This window comes from Narcine bancroftii, chromosome 2, assembly GCF_036971445.1.
Source record: "Narcine bancroftii isolate sNarBan1 chromosome 2, sNarBan1.hap1, whole genome shotgun sequence".
In the NCBI taxonomy this organism is placed as follows: domain Eukaryota; kingdom Metazoa; phylum Chordata; class Chondrichthyes; order Torpediniformes; family Narcinidae; genus Narcine; species Narcine bancroftii.
Genome location: NC_091470.1, coordinates 14,005,722 through 14,020,405, shown reverse-complemented (window position 1 = coordinate 14,020,405; position 14,684 = coordinate 14,005,722). Strand labels below are relative to the sequence as shown.

Below are 14,684 nucleotides of genomic sequence, written 5' to 3'. Positions count from 1 at the left end.
GAAAGAAAAATAGTGAGTTACTTGGTAGGAAGGGTTTAGTACTTATTTTTGGTAGGAATAGAACATAGAATAGCACAGTACAGGCCTCTTGTGTCGACTTACATATTCCTTAAAAAAATACTAAACCCTACCCAAAAACAGTCTATTTTTCTTCTATGCATGTGCTTGTCTAAGAGTCTCTTAAATGCCCCTAATGTTTCCGCCTGCACCTCCATCCTTGGCAAGGCCCCCCAACAACTCTCTGGATAAAAAAAACTTCTCAATGTCTCTCGTCAACTTCCCTCCCTCCACTTTGTACCCAAGTTCTCTGGTGTTTGCTATTCCTGCCTTGGGAAAAAGGCGCTGGCCGTCCACCTTATCTATGCCTCTCAGAATATTGTAGACCTTTATTAAGGCTCCTCTCATCCTTTTACACTCCAAAGAGAAAAGTCCCAGCTCTGCTAATCTTGTCCCATAAGACTTACTTTCCAATCCAGGCAACATCCTGGTAAATCTCCTCTGCACCCTCTCCCTAGCTTCCAGATCCTTCCTATAATGAAATGACCAGAACTGAAGAGAATAGTCTAAGTGTGGCCTTACCAGAGATTTGCAGTGTGGCAACATGACTTCTCGACTCTAATCCCCCTATTATGAAGCCCAACATCCCATAGGCCTCCTTAACTATCCTATCAACCTGTGTGGCGAGCTTGAGGGATGTATGGATTTGGACCCCAAGGTCCCTCTGTCCATCCACATTAACCCTGTACTCAGCCTTCTGGTTTGTCCTTCCAAAATGCATCACCTCACACTTATCTGGATTGAACTCCATCTGTCAGTTTTTGCCCAACTTTGCATCCGGTCTATATCATTTTGTATGACAACCTTCAGCTCCATCCACAACTCCTCCAACCTTCGTATCATCCTTTGGCCTCTTCATCTAGGTCATTTGTAGAATTATATAGGTTAGCACCACATTGAGAGCTGAAGGGTCTGTACTGTATTGCAATGTTCTATGTTCTTTCCTATGATTTGGAGGTCGCAATGTGTTAAAGAACTGGACATCTGATTTCAGTCTTTTTGAATCTGCTGTAAATAGCCGTTGACTTATGCCTTTTACGGTCCATTCAGAAAGAGGTTCTGCCAAGAACAAGGGAGTGAAGTGCCACTTGCTATGCTTTTGGTGGACAAGGGAGGGACATCTGCCAAGACAGTGCTGTCATTTCATCATTTCATTAGAACAAGATAGGCATGGCAAACAAGGGCAACATGCTGTCTGGAGTAAAGAGGCATGAGCAAACTTTAATGCCATGAGCATGAAGATTTAAGGGGTGAACAACATGACTGAACAACATGAAGCTCTTCAGAAAAGAATGAATATGTTTGTACTCTAGTTAGTGGTTGGAACATGGAATTCAACATGACATTGGGTATTTGAGAGAAATACAGGTACAACGAAGAGGAAAATGGATGAAGACAGGAAGTAAATGGAAGGACGAGTGAAGAAGGTGACTGATGTAAAATTGGTGGTGGGTCACGTGGCACATTAGACCAGAAGGCCCCAAGTAATTTATGGGGAAGGACTGAAGGTCTTGGGAAAACCTGATCAAAGAAGAAAGCAAACCTGGATAAACATAGAAGATAGGAGCAGGAGTAGGTCATTCGACCCTTCGAGCCTGCTCCGCCATTCAACGAGATCATGGCTGATCTTAAAGTTCAGTACCCCGTCCCCGCCTTCTCTCCGTAACCTTTAATACCCTTATACTGAAGAAATAGATCTAATTCCCTCTTAAATAGGTTTAATGAACCTGCCTCTACTGCCCTCTGTGGCAATGAATTCCACAGATTCACCACCCTCTGGGTCAAGAAATTCCTCCTCATCTCGGTCCTAAATGGTTTGCCTATTATCGTCAAACCATGACCCCGGGTTCTGGATTTTCCCATCCTTGGAAACATCCCATCTGCATCCATTCTGTCCAGTCCTGCCAGAATTTTATAGGTCTCTATGAGATCCCCTCTCAATCTTCTAAACTCCAGGAGTACAATCCCAATTTGCGCAATCTTTCCTCCTAAGTCATTCCTGCCATTCCAGGTATCAGCCTGGTGAATCGCCTCTGCACTCCCTCCATTGCAAGGACATCCTTCCTTAGATAAGGTGACCAAAACTGCACACAATACTCCAGGTGGGGTCTCACCAAGGCCCTGTACAGCTGCAGTAAGGTATCCTTGTTCCTAGACTCAAGCCCTCTTGATATGAAGGCCAACATACCATTTGTCTTTTTAACCGCCTGCTGTACCTGCATGCTCGCCTTCAGAGACTGATGTACAAGTACCCCTAGGTCTCTCTGCACTTCCCCATCTCCCAATCTATTGCCATTCAAATAGTAATCTGCCCTCCGGTTTGTATGACCAAAGTGGATAACCTCACATTGATCCACTTGATGATTGCTGAATATTCTCACACAAAAAACAAAATCACTGCACGTGAAATTTATATAAGTGGCAGCATTATGGCTTCTTGAGCAGCAGCCATATGTGCAATAGAGGAAGAATTCAAGTACCTTCAAGTTCTTGGAAGTCCACATATTGGAGGATCTCTCCTGGAGCCAGCACATTGAGACAACCGTGAAGAAAGCAGACCGACAACCATATTTTCTGAGGAGATTTGGCATGTGAGCGAATAGAAGCCTAACAGCCTGAATACGCCAGAGATCGTCTGTGTCAGTGCTTGGAAGGGAGACTGCCTAGGAATGGCCAGGTGCTGTAGATTTCTGGGAGGGGTGATGGACAAAGTGATGACTTTCTGTCTGCCTTAAGGTGGATTAAGTCAAAGAATTTCATGCATGTTACGTTCCAAATGTAGTATTAAGTGACTATAATGAAACCCTTACCCTTTTTACCTTTATCAAACGTTGACAAGTGCCCTGTTGAAAGTAGACTGACTGGTTGCATCAACACCTGGTTTGGAAATTCAAGTGCCCAAGAACGCAGAGGCTGTAGAAAGTGGCAAACCTAGCCAGGCACTGACCTTCCGTTCATTGTAGACATCTATGTGAGACGCTGCCTCAAGAAGGCAGCCAAAGTTGTCAAGGACTCCCATCACCCTGCTCACAACCTCTCCTCGCTGCTCCCATCTGACAGAAGGTGCAGAAGCCTGAAGACCAACACCTAGTAGGCTGTTGAACCTCACCACATACCTCTCACCCTAACCATAAACTATCCCAGATTTTTTTTTAAGTCCACCCTGTTGAAATGCCACTTTGTTTTTCTTGCACTAATTGCCACTGTGAATATTGATGTCTCCCTTGGTATTTATTTTCCTGTCTTGCATTTGTGGTCATTTAAATCTTCACTATTGTATCTGTAAGCAGGCTTAAGTACCTGTTTGGCTGCAGCAAGTAAGATTTTCATTGAATCGGTACATTGTACTTATATGACAATAAACTCACATTGAATTATCAAGCTGCTTTGGAGCAGAATTTCAAAGATGCATATCCTCATTAACAAGGCATGATTAAAATCCAGCTGCCAATCAGAAGTTAGTCAACATTTTCAAGGTGATTGTTAATTAAAGCCAATTACCGTTTTAGAATCAGAATCAGGATTTATTATCATGAACATGTCATGAAGTTCAGTGCTTTGCGGCCAATGGAGGGCTGTGCTCAACTTTCTGGGAGGATTTAATGGAGATTGAAAGAAGGAATTAAAAGCAGAGTAAAACAGATATGGAAGCATGTTTTAATCAGCAATAGGCAGTAAATCCCAAACAGATTCTTCTTACCTTTTCAATTTCTTGTAAATAAAGCAGAGCTATGTCACCAGCTTTCTCATAACAAGTAATTATTTCTTGTTCAGGATCCAGCTGCAGATCATTTTGAGATGATTCTGATGTTAACACCTTCTCTAGACACAGACCTACAGAAGAAAACAAAAATGCATAATTAGATGTGCCTATTTATAAACTAAACTGAATATGAATCACGCAAAGACACAATAAATAAACTAAACCAAGATGAATTCAATACCACGACCCCAGTTCTGATTGTTAACCTGTAGTGCGCATATTCGCACTGCATAAGGGAACTGTAGCTACAATAGAGATTGGGGATTCATTGGTTAGACAAGTGGATAGGAGGTTTGCTGGAAGAGATCAAAGCTCCCGGTTGGTATGTTGCCTCCCAGGTGCCAGGGTCAGGGACGTCTCTGATCGAGTACACAGTATTCTGGAGGGGGAGGGCGAGCACATGGAGAGCAATAGAAGTAGGGGTGAGGTCCTGAAGGAAGAATATAGGGAGATGGGGAAGCAGAACCTCAACGGTGGTAATCTCAGGATTGCCGCCTTTGCCATGCGCCAAAGAGGGTAGGAACAGGAAGATGTGGTGGATGAAGGCGTGACTGAAGAGTTGGTGCAGGGGTTCAGATCATTGGGACTTCTTCTGGGGAAGGTCTGACCTCTACAAAAAGGATGAACCGGAGGGGACCAATATTCTGGCGGGCAGGTTTGCTAGATCTGTTGGGAAGAATTTAAACTGGTTCAGCGGGGAGGTGGGAATCAGAATGAGAGTGCAGAGGTTAGGTTAGAAGCACAACTAGATTTGAAGGGAGAGAAGAATCAGATTGTTAAAATTAGTGAAGGAGAGGTGTCGTAAAAGTGGGAGTCTCTCAAGTGTATATATTTCAATGCAAGGAGAATGGCACGTAAGGTCGATATTGAAGCCATCAGTGAAACTTGGTTGCAGGAGGGGCATGGCTGGCAGCTAAATGTTCCAGGATTCCGATGTTTTAGGTGTGATAGAACAGGGGGGGCTAAAAGGTGGAGGTGTCACATTGCTTGTTAGAGAAAATATTACAGCAGTGCTATGGCAGGGTAGATCGGAGGGCTCATCCAGTGAGGCTATTTGGGTGGAAGTGAGGAATGGGAAAGGCATGAAAACACTAATGGGGATGTAAATAGACCCCTTGATGGACAGAGGGAATTAGAGGAGATAGCATTTATGTGTAGTAAACATAAGGTGGTGATTGGAGGTGATTTTAACTTTCCACACGTTGACTGGGATGCCCGAGGGATTCATCTTCGTGGTCACTCAACAGAACATTTATTCCTTACAATTCTTTCTTTTTCAATCTTTGTATTGGTTTTAATGTAGGTACATATAGTAATAATAATAATAAAGTAAGTTAATATCAAGTTACAAGTAATGACAAACAAGGTACATATTAACCCATAATATTAAATGGTTAAAAAGTAATAGAAAAAAAAATTCTAAACTAATAATCAAACCCCACCCTATGAGGGTTGCGGGCCAAGTTAACAAGTGCACTACTAATGGAAAAATCCCTTACAATTATAAAAAAAATTCCCCTCCTTGCCATAATATTCCTTTTCATTCAAGGCTGCACCCTAACTGCATGAATTACCTCTGGGAGGGGCAGGAGGAGAGGGAGAGGGGAGGGGGAAGAGAGAGTGGGAAGAGGGAATCGGAGGGAAGGAGGGTAAGCTAACCTACAGATGGTACAAACTTCTGCAACACACCTTCAGCGGTGGAATGAGTGAGGAGAGTTAAACAGGAAAGTCTACGGAAGGGAAGGGTAACCAATGTTTTGGGAGTGGGCCCTTCGTCACGTATAAGCAAAAGCAGACAGGCCCATGAATAAAAAGGTGGGAGGGAGGGGGAAGAAGAGAGTCGGTTTACATTTCTTTCTTTGTTTTATATTTCTTTTTTTTTTGCATACATTTATTTCTTCTTGAGTACAGTTTAGAGTTACCAGTAATTAGAAATTCTGTTTGGCCCACAGGAAAAAGAATCTCAGGGTTGCAAGTGATGTCATGTATATACTCTGACAATAACTTTGAATTCAGCTTTGAAGGTACATCAACTCTTATGCATTTTAATATACACATTGGTAGAAAGAATAAGATGACATAGACAAACTGGCAGAGTATTAAAGAAAATACTTGAAGAGATGGACCTCTAGTCCTTAAAAGCTGTGCACGGAGGAAGTCCGATTAAGAAAGCACATGATTGTGGGATTCATAAAGACACAGAGTGCAGAGGAACGGAAGCTATGATGAACCTGCAAGGAACAGCTGGTAGAGTGCGTGCTCACAGTTCTAGTAGCCCAGATTCGATTCAGATCTCAGGTTCTGTAAACGTGGAGTTTGCATTTTCCCCATGAGACATGGAGGAATTTCTTCAGCCAGAGGATGGTGAATCTGTGGAATTTGCTGCCACAGGTGGTTGCAGAGGCCAAGTCACTGGGTGTATTTAAGTCAGAAATTGATAAGTTGTTGATTAGCCTGGGCTAATCGGGAGAAGGCCAGGGAGTGGAGCTGAGTGAGAGAATCGATCAGCTCATGATGGAATGGTGGGGCAGACTTGATCGGCTGAATAGTCTATTTCTGCTCCTCATGGTCTTGTATAGTTTCCTCCAACATTGTGCAGGTTGGTAGGTGATTGCTCATTGTAAATTGCCTAGTGGTGGAATTTACAGAGATTTGATAAGGATGCGATCAGTGTAAAATGGGTGTGAGAACTGAAGGGCCTGTTTCTATGTGGAATGATTCCATGACACAATGAAATGCTGCACCCAATTCTGGTCACCATACTCTAGGAGTGATATACAAAGCCCTCGAAAGGTTGCTGAAGGGAACTTTCAGAATGGTTCACGGGATGAGAGATTTCAGTTATTCGGTTAAACTCAGGATGCTGGGGTTCTCCTTGGGTAAAAGCTGAGAGGATACTTGATAGATATGTAATATCTCAACAAATTCAGACCTCATGATCAAAGGGAAGACCTTTCATCAGGTCTTCAACCTGAAACGTTCATTCTACTTCTCTTTCCATAGATGCTGCCTGAAGAATTCTCAGCATTTTCTCTTTTTCTTTCAGATTTCCAGCATCTGGTACATCCAGGACTTTCATCACCACAGAAATAACATTTTGGACAAGATATGGGGGGGGGGGGGGGGGGGGGTAGAAATTAGATAGAATATTACAGCACAGCATAGGCCCTTCTGCCCACAATGTTGTTCTAACCTACACTACAAACTAACCCTTTCCTACCTCGCACCCATAACCCTGTATTTTTCTTATAAAACCCCCCAGAGGATTGTGAACTCAGTCTGCAACATCATGGGCACCAGACTTCACTCCATTGAGGACATCTACAAGAGGCGATGTCTTCAGAAAGCAGCCTCTATCCTCAAAGGCCCTCACCCCCCAGGCCATGCCCTCTTCACGCTGCTACCATCGGAAAAGAGATACAGGAGCCTGAAGATGACCACTCAGCAGCACAAGGACAGCTTTGTCCCCTCTGTCATCAGATTCCAGAATGATCAATGAACCAAAGACATTGCCTTTGTCTTTTTCTTTTGCCTGCACTATTTTATTTATTTTAATATGTGCTTTATATAAATGTTTAATCAGTGATGCTGCCACAAAACAATGAATTTTGTGCTGAGGCTTTACAAAATTGGTCAGACCACATTTGGAGCATTGTGAGCAGTTTTGGGTCCCATAGCTAAGAAAATATATGCTGGCATTGGAGAGGGTCCAGAAGGTTTACAAGAATGATCCTGGGGATGAGGGGGTTAACATACGTGGAGCTCTGGGCCTGGAATGTAGAAGGATGAATGGGGGAATCTCATTGAAACATTCCAAACATTGGAAGGGCTGCATAGAGTGGATGTGGAGATGTTTCCAGCATTGGTAGTCTAGGGCCAGAGGCTCAGAATAAAAGGATGGTCCTTTGGAACAGGGATGAGGGCAAGTTTCTTCAGCCAGAGGGTGGTGAATCTGTGGGATTTGTTGCCACAGGCAGCTGTAGAACCCAAGTCCTTCAAGTTAATTTATTATCATCAAATTATACAAGAACAACCTGACGAACCAGATTTCGGTGCAAAAATATGCGAAGACACATCCAGACATAACACAGGTCCTTGAGTATATTTAAAGCAGAGATTGATGAGTGAGGGCCTCAAAGGTTATGGAGTGAAGGCAGGAGAACGAGGTTGAGAGAGAAAATACATCAGCCATGATTTGAATGGTAGAGCAGACTCAATGGGCTGAATGGTCTAATTCTACTCCCAAGTCTTATGGAGTTATTGTTTAAATTTGTTCGTTAAGTTGGAAAATAAACAAAATCACTCGATATGAGTATTGAATTGTAATAAATAGCATTAAAAGTGCACAAGACTGATTATAAAGAAAAATTTTCTAACAGTGGAGAGAGAGAGAGAGAGAGAGAGAGAGAGAGAGAGAGAGAGAGAGAGAGAGAGAGAGAGAGAGAGAGAGAGGGGGAATTAGTTCTGAGGACACAAGAGACTGCAGACACTGAAAACTGATGCATAAAGCACCCTGATGGAGGAACTCAGCAGGTCAAGCAGCGTCAATGAGAGAAAAAAGTTACCTGTTCTGACTGGAACCCTTCATCAAGACTCAAGAGTCTTGATGAAGGGTTCCAGCCAGAAAATTTGACTATTTTATTTCTCCCACTGATGCCGCTCGATCCACTGAGTTCCTCCGACACTATTTTTTGCTCAATGAATTAGTTCGGCATTCATAGGAACATATGTAAGTATGTTGGACTTTTCAATTGAATTGATTTTTTGGGTGCCCACATTGGGGCGATCGTAGCCCTGGGACGGCTCGTAAACAATGATGAGGCTTCAACTGGCCAAAGGAAGGATGCCACAATCTAGGAATGGGTGGGGAGAAGATTTAATTGAATGCTACCAAAGTTCAGGGCAGGGACAAAAGATGTTTGGATTGTTCTAGGTGCAGAGAAGGTTAAGGAGTGATTTAATAAAAGGCCCTCAAAATTCTAAGGAGAAACTATATCCAGAAGGATCAGTTACCAAGGAAACAGACTAACCGATGATTGGCAAATGAGGCAGAGGTAACAGAAGGAAATATTATTTTACCATAGCTGTATATTATGATCTAGTAGACATTGTCTCAAAGGATAGTGAAAGCAGATTCAGAAGTCGCTTTAAAGAGAGAACTAGTTAAATAGCTTGAAGGGGGAAAAATAAATTTCATGGCTGGGTGGGAGCAATCTACTGTGATCGCTCTAACAAAGACACATGTTCTCCTTGGCTGCCTCATTCCACAATTCCACTTACTGGGGCCAGCTGTCAGACCCAGATGACACAGGCCATGTAGCACCAGCTTGTCCACGACTCCCAAAATCTGCCTAAGTTTGAAGCGAGCACAACTGCACAACAGATTGCATTGGATCTACTTTGCAGTGCAAATAAGTCGAATTCAAAGCAACACAGCCCCACAGGTTGACAAAGCCATTTATGGTGAGAACAGCTTTGATAAACAAATGCATTGCAAGACACCCCTTCCAACGTTTCTGCTCAGGAGTTGCCATAGATACAGAGCTGTTAACTACCACAAATTATTTTAACTTTTGGGAATTTCATAAGGGCAAATTTCCGTTATCCAAACTTGAGGGTGTCATTTGCACACCTCAAAAGGAAAGGGGTCTAATGTAGAGTCCTGGGGAGCCCTACTGAACAATCAGGTTCTAGTCAGTAATATTTTTGTCAACCATTACCCTTTGCTTTCTGCCCAAGTTAATTTTAATCCAATTTGCTAATTTCATGACCTTTCACTTTCATGATCAATGTTGCCATCTGAGACCATCACAAATGCCTTGCTATAATAAATGTACATGACATCAAATGTTCTATATTCATATTTCAAGATTCATGATTCCTTTATTGAAATCAAATAGCATAGAACATGTAATATTACACAATAGTTCCTTCTGCTTGCTGCATGGCAGACAAAAAGTCACCAATAGTGTCACCCGGTGCCTCTTGCAGTAAGAGAGAGAGAGAGACAGAGAGAGAGAGAGAAGCAAAAGATAATCCATTCAGAATCACTGAGTATTCGTGGATTTGCCTCCAGTGCAACCACAGCCTCTGCAGCCCCACAGTCTCCTGCTCAATTCACTGGCAATCCGAGCTCCAGATTCAAATCTCCGACACCATCAGAAAGCCTTCAGTGCCCAAAGCCCTTTGGGAGACCTTCTTGTACATTTCAAGCGAGTTCCCTTAACAAATCCATGCTGACTGCCCTTGTTTAATCTTTCTGAAGCAAAAATTACTATAAAAACTAAACAGAGGTATTATGAATTAGGTGAATTAGTACTTGCATGGCAATTGAAATCTTAACAGGCTTCAAGAGCAACTCATGCAGTTAAAAATAACTCGAATGTGACCAGTTATAAATGTCGAGAAATAAATGAAACTTTTAAAAACTTTATTCTAAAAATAAAAGACATATTTATCAAGGATAAATTTACTAAGATTAAATATAGAAGAACAACTAGAATTAAGCAATTAGACAATTTTACACAATTAGACGTAAAGGAGGCAATAAGTTCATTGCAAAGTAATAAATCCTCTAAGGAAGATAGTTTTCCACTTGAATTTTATAAAGAATTTAAAGACATTGATTCCTATTTTTATGAAAATGTTAAATCAAGCATCAATGACTCATAACCTTCCAGACTCAATTTCAACAGCAACAATTATTGAGATACCAAAAAAATGAGATCCTTTAAAACCTTCATCGTATAGACCTATCTCATTAGTAAATGCAAACTATAAAATGCCTGTTAAAATATTGCCGAATAGAGTAACTAAATTATTGCCCAAATTAATAAACATGGATCAGATAGGATTTGTGAAAATGAGACAGTTGGCATACAATGTGGCTAGGTTAATTAGTATCATGTATGCAGCACAAAATTGGAAAGATTTGAGTGGAGCTATGGCCATTCATGCAGAAAAAACATTTGATAAGATTGAAGTGGGACTTTTTGTTTAAAATGCTAGATAAATTTGGGTTTGGACAAACTTTTATAAACTGGATTAAGAAACTATACAATAATCCTAAAGCGAAAATAGTAACTAATGGACAATTGCCCATTCCATTTCAATAGTGAGATCTAGTAGATCTCCCTATTATTCCCAGCTTTTTTCATTTTAGCTTTAGAGCCACTAGCAGAGGTAATTAGGAGCAATTTTGAAATTAGGGGGGATTTAAGCTTGGTCAGGAAGAGTATAAGATTAGTTTATTTGCAGATGATGCTTTGATATACTTGACAGAACTGGAGACTACTTTACAGAAATTACATTTAAATCTGCAGGAATATGGTAAGATCTCAGGTTATAAAATAAATTGGGATAAAAGTAAAGTTATCCCCCTTACACAAGGAGATTATAGTCTTTGATGAAGAAATACTCAATTTAAATGGCCAAAAGAGGTGATTAAATATTTAGGAATCCAGACAGATAATAATTTAAACAATTTATATATACTGAATTACTTACCATTGTTTAAAAAAGTTGAAGAGAATTTTTTTTTAAATGGATGACCTTGCCAATAATGTTAGAAGGAAGAGTTAATTGTATTAAGATGAATATTTTTCTGTGAATACAATATCCTTTTTAAACCTTACCAATACTATTACCACAAAAGTTTTTTCAAGAATTAAACGAACTTACAAGGACATTTCTTTGGAAAGGTAAAATGTCAAGAGTTTCTATAGAAAGTCTAACATGGAAATATGAATTGGGAGATTTGCAGCTCCTTAACTTTAAGAATTATTACCAAGTGGCTCAATTGAGATTTCTTATTTCTCTTTTTGAGGGATCAGGAAAACCAGCGTGGGTCAAAACAGAGTTGGATAAAATAGGACAAAAATTAGCAGAGGAATTCATATACAAATGGGATTCAAAGTTAATAACCGATGTGAAAGAAGCACCACTGATGAAATATTTGATTACTATCTGGAACAAGATAAATAATGAAATTGGAACAAAAGGAAGTATATCACCTAAAACACCTTTTTAAAAAAAACTTATTTAAAAGATAAGTAAAAAGTATAACATACAATCTAAATATTCAAACAAAGTAATTTTACAAAGATTTATATATAAAGAAAAATAAAACACAACAAACATAAAAATAATTAAAAAAAAGAAAACAAAAAAAAACCTTCCCCCCTCCCCCCCCCCAACCCCTTCAGCTAGCTCCCTTAAGGGGAGCCAAAAATATAAATCATATATATAAATTTTTAAAAACAAATGTTAATAACAGTTCAAACTACACCCAATTGCATATATTTCAAATATGGAGATCACTTATCAACAAAAAGAGAATAATTATCATGTAAGTTATAAGTAATTTTTTCCATAACAATACAAGCTTTCAATTCATTATGCCAGTGTATTATATTAATTTTTACATCATCTTTCCAAGTACTAGCAACGCATTTACTTGCTACCGATAACACCAAACGTACAAAAGCAATTTGAACTTTATCCAAACCCATTCCCCTTAATGAATACAAATCTCCCAACAAAAAATTCAGTGGATCCAAAGGTAGTTTAAAATTATACAATTTTTCCAAAACTATTTTAATTTCTTGCCAAAATGGTTGGACTTTCACACAAGTCCAAACAGCATGTAAAAAAGTACCAGTACATAAATCACATCTAAAGCAAGATTCCAAATTATTAAACCCATATTTTTTAAAAACTTTTTTCGGGGTCAAATACAATTGAAGTAAAAAATTATAAATGACCATACCATATCTTACATTTAATTTAATTACATTGTCCTGACACACATTCGCCGAATCATCTTCAGGAAAAGTAAACACTAAATTAGTCTCCCATTTAAGTTTAGATGTTTCCCATATAACCATACATAACCATATAACCACTTACAGCACAGAACAGGCCAGTTCGGCCCTACTAGTCCATGCTGTAGCAAATCCACACCCTCCTAGTCCCACTGACCAACACCCGGTCCATACCCCTCTCGTCCCCTCCTATCCATGTATCAATCCAGTCTTTCCTTAAATGTAACCAATGATCCCGCCTCGACCACGTCTGCCGGAAGCTCATTCCACATCCCCACCACCCTCTGCGTAAAGAAATTTCCCCTCATGTTCCCCTTATAATTTTCCCCCTTCAATCTTAAACTATATCCTCTAGTTTGAATCTCCCCCTTTCTTAATTGAAAAAGCCTATCCACATTTACTCTGTCTGTCCCTTTTAAAATCTTAAACACCTCTATCAAGTCCCCTCTCAATCTTCTACGCTCCAGAGAAAATCTGGTTTATCCATATTGTCCTGTAATAAATTATACATAACTGAAACATAACCCTTCTTTGGTATAGTAGAAGTCAAAGATTCAATTTCGACAAAATAGGTAAATAGATCTCTCTACCATAATTATCTTTTACCAAAGCCCTAAGCTGATAATACACAAATAAAGAATTTAAAGGTATTTCAAATCATTCTCTCAAATGGATAAAAGAAATTGTCTCTCGACAAAACAGTCCTGTATTGTCTTTATACCTTTAGAATTCCAAATCTTAAAATAACTATTAAACATTGAAAAAGGAATAAGCCGATTATTGTATAATGCACTTAAATTGATAATTTATCTTTCAACCCTAATTTTTAAAAAATCCAAATCTTTAATAAATGTTTCAGTATTGGCATATCATATTCCTGCAATAAAATCAAATTCCAACAGAATATAAATTCATGTATCTCCATTCTAGGTAGACATGCTATCTCCACCTTAGCCCAACTAGGAGGTTGATCCAAATCCATCAGTCGACTAATAAACTTCAACTGAGCTGCCTCATAATAATTTTGAAAAAGTGGCAGTTGTAAGCCACCCAATGCATATTTCCAAGTAAGTTTGTGCAACGCTACTCGAGCTAATTTACCTTTCCACAAAAACTCTCGTACTGCTTTATTCAAATCCTGAAAAAAACTATTTGAAAGTAAACAAGATATTGATTGAAATAAATATTGAATTCAAGGAAAGATATTCATCTTAATACAATTAACACATTCAATTAGAGTTAATGGGAGATCTTTCCATTTAATTAAGTTTGCTTTAATCCACCTCAATATAGGTACATAATTTAATTGATATAATGATTGATAGTTATTGTCCATAAACCTAATTATTTGATTTTGTTCATCCATCTTAATTTTATAATATTTTTAAATTCAGAATAATCTTCTACTCCAACTGGCAAAATTTCACTTTTATCCCAGTTAACTTTATATCCCGACAATTCTCCAAATTTCAATAAACACTCCTGTAACTGTTTCAACGATCTCTCAGGCTCTATCAAATATATCAACACATCGTCTGCAAATAGATTAATTTTATATTCTTCATCCTTAATCCTCATCCCTCTAATATCCACATTTTGTCTAATAGCTTGTGCTAACAGTTCTATAGCCAATGCAAATAGGGCTAGCCTTCAATATCTTCTGGAAGACCAACTTTCTTCACATTATTTCTCCAACTCTGCTTTTCCAAAGATTCAATCTTCTTTTTTGAATTCCCTAATCTACAAAAGGTCCTTCCACTTTTTCTCTATTACACCCCACTTGACTCAGAAAAAGCTGTCTCAATTATCTTAAAATTTTCTTGTACAGTATCAACAGATTTTGTACATCTATTAATGTCACTTTTGACTACATTCATATCTGGCTTCATATTTGACATTTCTTCACATAAAGTATGCATCTTCATTTTCACCTCCATAAATCCTTGATTCATTTGATCTGATATTTGTTTTGACATTTTACCCATCTAATAGGCAATCCCTTCCAGAATTGTAAATACTGGATCCATTCCAGGTTCCGATTC

General features: G+C 39.2%; 1 protein-coding gene across 5 annotated transcripts in view; it reads right to left on the bottom strand.

Annotated features, from left to right (window-relative positions):
• ttc7b (tetratricopeptide repeat domain 7B) overlaps positions 1–14,684 on the bottom strand; it is a 408,001-nt gene that overhangs the window by 354,298 nt on the left and 39,019 nt on the right. For all 5 annotated transcript variants that reach the window (XR_011351037.1, XM_069915898.1, XM_069915899.1 and 2 more), the window contains exon 3: positions 3,758–3,891. Coding sequence is in view for 4 of the 5 variants with exons in the window: in XM_069915898.1 (XP_069771999.1) it covers positions 3,758–3,891 (134 nt within the window). In the remaining variant the exon portion in view is untranslated. The remainder of the gene's footprint in view (positions 1–3,757; positions 3,892–14,684) is intronic.